This window comes from Oratosquilla oratoria, chromosome 26 (assembly GCF_046742065.1).
Source record: "Oratosquilla oratoria isolate Oo_2021 chromosome 26, ASM4674206v1, whole genome shotgun sequence".
Taxonomy (NCBI): Eukaryota; Metazoa; Arthropoda; class Malacostraca; order Stomatopoda; family Squillidae; genus Oratosquilla; species Oratosquilla oratoria.
Window position 1 is genome coordinate 19,849,244 of NC_134802.1, and position 7,500 is coordinate 19,856,743.

The following is a 7,500-nucleotide window of genomic DNA, read 5'->3' on the forward strand; positions in this document are numbered from 1 at the left end:
GACATAACACATCCCTGACAAAGTCCCACCTTTACCTCAAACCACTCACTCTCTCCATTTCTAATCCTAACACAAGCTCTACTACTCTCGTAATTTTTTTTTACTGCAATTAACAGCTTCCTTCTTATCCCATACATCTGCAGTACCTCCCACAGTGTCTTCCTGTCTACCCTATCATAAGCCTTTTCCAGATCCATAAAAGCCCAAAATACATCCTTACCTTTTCCTATAGCTTTCTCACATATCTGTCTTACCACGAAAATCTGATCTACACAACCCCTATCTGTCCTAAACCTACACTGTTCCTCACCAATTACTCCCTCTGTTCCTCTCCTAATCCTCTCAATGAAGACCCTCCCATATGTCTTCCCAACTACACTTAACAAGCTGATCCCTCTGAAACTACTACACTCACACTTGTTCCCTTTTCTCTTGTAAAGTGGAACTATACAGGCACTCCTCTAGTCCTCCGGCACTCTACCCTCTCTTAAACAAACATTAAATAACCTCACCAGCCAGTCCAACATAAATGTACCTCCTTTCTTCAGACATTCTGCATGGCATCTATCCAACCCAGGTGTCTTACCTACTCTCATCATCTTAACAGCTGCCTTCACTTCATCTTTCCTTATTTCTCCTCCATTTTCCTCACTCATCACATTCATTTTCTTTGTGCTTTCCATTGCAACTACCTTTCCCACACTATCCTCCTTCACATTTAGCAACTCCCTAAAATACTCTGCCCACCTTCCTCTCACTGCCTTCTCTTCCATTATCATCTCTCCATCTGCACCTTTTACCTTTTCTTCTCTATTTGATTCGCCTCCTCTTCCTCTCTTAATTTCTTTCCAAAACATCTTTTTATTACTTTCAAAATTTTCTGTCATACTCTTACCCCATTTCACATCTGCTCTCTTCTTTGCCTCCTTTATCTTATGCTTTACTTCTCTTCTCTTTACTTTGTACCTCTCATATGACTCCCTCGTCCTACTTTGTTACCAATCTATGAAAGCTTGCATCTTCTCTTCTACACCTATCTTTGCTTCCTCATCCCACCACCCGCTACCTTTCCTTCTATTTCCTCCCGTCCTCCTTGTTCCATACATCATCTTTGCACACATTATGACTCTCTCCCTGAACCATCCCCATTCCTCCTCCATTCCTAGTTCTACTCTATTCCTCACTCCCTCCTACTCCTCTCTCAGCTTCTTATACTCCCTCTCCTTTTCTTTCTCGAGACCCCACTAAGACTAAATTATATTCTTTATATGCAAAAACAGTCGCCCAGTACTTGACAGAATAAAACCTTCAAAGTGAGACAAATTATCCAAGAAAATTAGGTTGGTGACGTGCAGGGTGTTCAAAGAAATAAGATATACTAAAGAGAAAAAGAAAGAGAGAGAGAGAGAGAGAGAGAGAGAGAGAGAGAGAGAGAGAGAGAGAGAGAGAGAGAGAGAGAGAGAGAGAGAGAGAGAGAGAGAGAACATAAGAACATAAGAATAAAGGAGACTGCAAGAGACCATAAGGCCTACACTAGGCAGCTCCGTATCCATCACCACCTGCCATCCCCATCCATAAAGTTGTCTAATCGTTTCTTAAAACAACTGATAGTTTCAGCGCTTACTACATGGTTACTAAGTTTATTCCATTCATCGACCACCCTATTAGTAAACCAATTCTTACCTATTTCCTTCTTAAATCTAAATTTGTCCAGTTTATACCCATTACTGCGAGTCCTGCCCTGTTGTTTTATTATGATGACCTTGTTTGCTTCACCCTTGTTATAACCTTTGATCCACTTGAACACTTCTATTAGATCACCCCGCACTCTACGTCTTTCCAGAGAGTGTAAGTTTAGGTGCCTAAGCCTCTCTTCGTAAGGCAAATTTCCGAGTCCATGTATCATTTTGGTCATTCTTCTCTGTACTGATTCTAGTGAATTGATGTCCATTTTGTAGGACGGAGACCAAAACTGTACCGCATAGTCAAGGATGGGTCTAACTATCGCTAGATAGAGTTTAATAATTACCTCTGCACTTCTTGTCGTTACCGTCCTAGCAATGAAACCTAATGCTCTGTTAGTTTTATTTCTGGAGCTAATGTACTGCTTCCTGGTTTTGAGGTCCGGACTCACCAGAACACCCAAGTCCCTCTCGCACTCAGATTTTTCTAAAACTGTTATCTAAGTTGTATCTATTTTCGGGGTTGTGTAGCCCTACGTTCAAGACGCTACACTTAGAGATATTGAAGAGAGAGAGAGAGAGAGAGAGAGAGAGAGAGAGAGAGAGAGAGAGAGATTCACCAGTCCTCTTTTAGTAAAAAAAAAATGAATGAATATATAAACAAATAAGAAAGCAATAAAAATACTAATTACAGAATATTACTATAATCACCAAATATATCTGTATTTTGGTGAAGGGCTACCGCAGGAATATTACTTCTACCCCCATTGATCCCTGCACAATCTTTACTACTCTGGTTGATTGGGACGGCGCATTCGTATCCTGCTGGGTTTGCCTGGTGCCCTGTTCAGACAACACACACACACACAAACAAAGCCAGGCCTGCTCAGCGTCTTCCTGCTACATACACATTCTAACCTTATATAAGCTTGTGAGTCTTACGAGCAGGTGCTCCTTGTGTAAAGATATTCCTGCAAGTAATATAGTTGCGGATTTTTTCAGGGATTTATTATTGAAAACAATTGTGAAATCTGTTTTACAGATAACAAACCCAGACAATGATTAAAATCTCAGAAAGACTCACCAAAGATATATCACGATAACGTTAGCTATAACAACACCTTGCCATACACATACTACCAGACGTACCATGTCACTCAACTCGTCGTGTTAGTGAATTTCCCACGGGCAGTTTGGCTTCCGCCAGTGACGGTCTTGGTACAAAATGTCAACATAAGTATAATAAAAGGTCTTTTCCTCCTTATAAGAGGTTTGGCCGAGTCAAAGCATACACTCAACCTACCCACACCTCATCCCCATTCGTTGTCCCTCCCACTTCAACCCTGATTCTCGTCCCACCGCTTGGGTCAAAGAAGGTAAACAAGAGTATTGTGGTAAATTACTTGTACTACGAGTGCAGAAAATAACATTTTCAGTGGCTCGCTTTCCCCCCAAACATTAATCCCTGTGTTCAGCTACACATACTATCTGTTCTCTTGCTCTTCTCATTGTTCTCCAGCTGGACAACACTAGTACCAAGGAGTTCTTAGGCTGGGTGGTGGCCGCCAATCCTTTAGGACAAATGTTGGCATCGCCTTTTCTCGGTTACTGGGGAAACAAAGCCGGATCTATCAGGTAAAAAGAAAAGAAAAGCTTGAGGAGCTGGGTATTATGCATTTATCAGTGTGGGTTACCAGAACATATATTTATTTATACATGTGCAATTTGATTGTGTCTTCGTTTGTCGATTTAGATATCATCTGTCTATAGTACTTGTGTATCTATTCGCTTATTAGTCTATTTCTTTAGCAATTACTTATTAATCAATATAATAAATTTATCTACACATTTACTAATTCATTTACATGTTTACTGTTCAATTATCTAATCATGTAATTCACCATAAGTCCATTTGCATGATGACAGAATTCCTTGCCTGGTCACCGTGATCTGCTTCGTCTTCGGTAACGTTCTCTACTGCCTCCTTAAGATCTTCCCCACGGGCTCGGCCAAGTTTCTCATGATTTTCGCCAGGTTTGTCGTCGGAGTCAGTTCAGGTAAGGATCTCATTGCAGTGTCAATAGTAGTAGTACTTGTAATGATGGCGGAAAGAAGAAGAAGAAGAGACGTGCCATGGATGAGGTGTAGACTTTTTGTTCTAATTTCTAAGTTCAGCTTTCCTCTGTCTTACTCATTTGTTTGTTTGCTTGTTTCTCTTTTTCTTTTCTACTTCTTCCTTTTCTTTCCGTTCTTTCTTTTTTGATTCACTTGTCTATTATGTAGTAATTACTTAATTAGTAGTAACGCCATTACCTATGCATAAGCACATAGCTTTTTTCTCTCACCTCTCATCTCCCCTTCTTTGTTTGTAGCCAACCTGACGCTGTGCCGCTCATATTTGGCATCATCGACCACCCTTAGGGAACGGACGGTGGGAATCGCCATCATCTCAGCCTCGCAAGCCCTCGGTTTCGTCGTTGGCCCAGGTGGGTCTCGCCTTTGTGACACTTCTTCTGTCACGAAGGATCCAAGTGTGTTTTGACGTCATAACCAGTGTCTTAACCTATACAGGAACGTCTTGCTCTCTTCCTCTTGACAGCTATCCAAACAATCCTGACTGTTACCATACCGGAGCCTATAGATACCGGAGTAGACTGGCTAATACTCGACATGTACACAGCTGCTGGTTGGGTAGCAGCTGTTTTCGGGCTGGTTAACTTCGTCATTATTTTGCCGTGTATATTTCAGGTAAGTTCTCTACCAACCTATTTTCTTCTAATGTTTAATTATTTAGGCGGAAACGGAGTACACATTCTTGTGGGAGGATGTACTTGTCCTACTGTTGTCTTCGTTTGTTACCAACATGTTATTTTCACGTGTGGTTTTTCATCTATATTTGCTGGAATTACTCGTATCTAAGGTCAGTACAGGTCAACTGCTAAGTCTTTACTGACCTTACTTTTAACATGGTGTCATACTACAAACATAGTAGGAATTTTGGTAGATATATTAATGCAAATAAATTATTTGCTGATATAAAAAATAGACCCTATAGTGAGGTGAACAACTATCATTTGCGCGCGCGCGTGTGTGTGATTCATTCACCATGGTCTTGGATCACATGTTGGACTCGTGATCGACAGGTATTTCCCTCCCGTAGAGAGCTCATATATGACCGATCTATGGGTAATGCTGTGACCTTACGCGCTCATATATGACCGATCTATGGGTAATGCTGTGACCTTACACGCACACACACGCACCCAACTTCCCACCCAAGAGAGTTGGAGAACTACTCGCAGCGTAGCGATACTGAAATTATTTCAGCCCTGGGCGGTATTCGAATCCAGACAACCATAATGGCGGCCGGGTGTGTGATTCACCATGGTCTTGGATCACGTGTCGGATTCGTGATTGACAGCTATTTCCCTCCCGGAATAGAGCTCATAGCTCATATATGACCGATCTATGGGTAATGCTGTGACCATACACGCACTCATCCCTTAAACTCCCCGGCCACGAGAGTTGGAGTAACAACCCGCAGCGCAGCGATACTGAAATCATTTCAGCCCTGGGTGGGTGCATGTGTGTGTGTGTGTGCGTGTGTGTGTGTGTGTGTGTGTGTGTGTGTGTGTGATTCACCATGGTTCACCATGGTCTTGGATCACGTGTTGGACTCGTGATCGACAGCCATTACCCTCCCGAAACAGAACTCAAAGCTCATGTATGACCAATCTATGGGTAATAATGTGACGTTACACGCACACACACACCCAACTTCCCGCCCATGAGAGTTGGAGTAACGACTCGCAGAGCAGTGATACTGAAATTATTTCAGCCCTGGGGGGAATTCGAACTCGGACCGCCGTAGTGGCAGACGCGAGTGGTAGTGTGTGTGTGTGTGTGTGTGTGTGTGTGTGTGTGTGTGCGTGTTCATCTTGAATGAAGCGGTGGTTATCGTCTTTGTCCTGTACGAGGGAAGCCCGGATGCAGTCCCCGAGAAATTCAATTGGACAGTTGTTCAAGTCAAGCTTGTACGGCTTCCCAACCCCTCTCTGCAACGGCGGACATTAGAGGTGTAGTATTGCAATGTGGTGGGGCCATTAATTCTGTAGTTGCTGAGATGGAAAGGGTCGCGTGAATAAACTTTTTGGATATGTTTAACTTAGCCCTCTTTATAAAGGGAGTTGTGACTTTTTATACATACGTATAGTTGAATTGCCAAGCGTTGTTTGTGTACAAATATTTTCTAACTGTATATCAATAATGATCCAGCATTGTTTTCAAAAGATGTCATTTGGTCTAGTGTCCTACTATAGTTGTGAAACTTGCATGACTGCCGCCTGTTGTGTCTTGTTTATCTTCGTTCCAGAGTTTTGCCCTGCCTGTCTACCTTTGTCATCTTGTCTAGTTTCTGGGGGTTTGTTCTAGCTGTTTCTTGACTAGATAATCAGGCTTTTGTTTCTTATATATATATATATATATATAATATATATATATATATATATATATATATATAGATATATATATATATATATATATTTTTTTTTTTTTTTGTCTGTTGGTATCACATTTGTCTGTGTCTGAAGTCTTTGGTGGTTTTGTTCTTTGTTGATTCTCTGACTACTTTTCCTTGTTCGAACACTGAGTGAATTCCTATTGTATTGTATCTTGACCGTCTATATTATAGTTTATTTTTATATACATACCGGACAAGCAGAGAGATACACATATAAAAACACATACTTACGACAAGCATGGAAATATACTTTCAAAAACATATATTTATACAATCTACCACTCTTGGTTCCCCTCACAGTGTTTCCTTTGGAACAGTAAGTGAGGGAGTAACAATGGTTGGTGGTTACATGAGTTAAAATACAGGCCGTACATTAAACGAACACTGGGAGAGGTCATTTCCTGTAGCCGTGATCCGTAGCGCTGCGTACGTGGAAGTAGCAACTTCCTTGTGGATTGTGGAAAGGGGTGTTATTGTTTGTGTTATGTGCGTCTACTGCTTGGGAGTGTGGTTGTGGGTAATAAGATACGCCTAATCGTATACTACAAAACCTCCAAAACACACACCCTGGCTATGAAGAACAACAGCCAGCCCCCCAACCCTCCTCTACAAGAAGTCAACGTCGTGACACAGTGTTCGGCCAATGTACGCCCTGTATTTAAACCCATGTAATCACCAACCATTGTTACTCCCTCCCAGAGGATGACCGAGTAAGGTCGAAATGCGCATCGGAGAAATTAAAAAAGAGAAAACCGCACCTAATGTCTTTTGGACACCTTCTCAGCTATTTGGAACCAACACAGAAACTTGTTGCACGAGAGAAATTAAAGCTCCAATATAAACTCAACAACGCCATTGTCGCTGTAGACTTCTTGAAATCATGTATACAACATGGCCTCCTACCAATATATATATATATATATATATATATATATATATATATATATATATACATATATATGTATATATATATATATATATATATATATATATATTGACTATATTATGACAAATAAGATTGAAGGTGAAAGAAGTTGACAAGAAGAAATGGGAGAATTTTACGCCTTAACGTTTCGACCCGCAGGGTCTTGATCACAAAGCTAACAATTCAAACGTAACCGGATATTTTATACACGGACGGGTCATCTTATGGGACGCACACACACACACACACACACACACACACACACACACACACATATACATATATATATATATATATATATATATATATATATATATATATATATATATATATATATTGACTATATTATGACAAATAAAATTGAAGGTGAAAGA

The 7,500-nt window shown here is 40.8% G+C and overlaps 1 protein-coding gene across 3 annotated transcripts in view; it reads left to right on the forward strand.

Moving 5' to 3' along the window:
* Nucleotides 1-7,500, forward strand: part of LOC143039404 (major facilitator superfamily domain-containing protein 8-like) — a 93,395-nt gene that overhangs the window by 40,688 nt on the left and 45,207 nt on the right. For all 3 annotated transcript variants that reach the window (XM_076209382.1, XM_076209381.1, XM_076209383.1), the window contains 4 exons: nt 3,202-3,317; nt 3,609-3,739; nt 4,055-4,168; nt 4,282-4,430. In XM_076209382.1, coding sequence (XP_076065497.1) covers nt 3,202-3,317; nt 3,609-3,739; nt 4,055-4,168; nt 4,282-4,430 — 510 coding nt within the window. The remainder of the gene's footprint in view (nt 1-3,201; nt 3,318-3,608; nt 3,740-4,054; nt 4,169-4,281; nt 4,431-7,500) is intronic.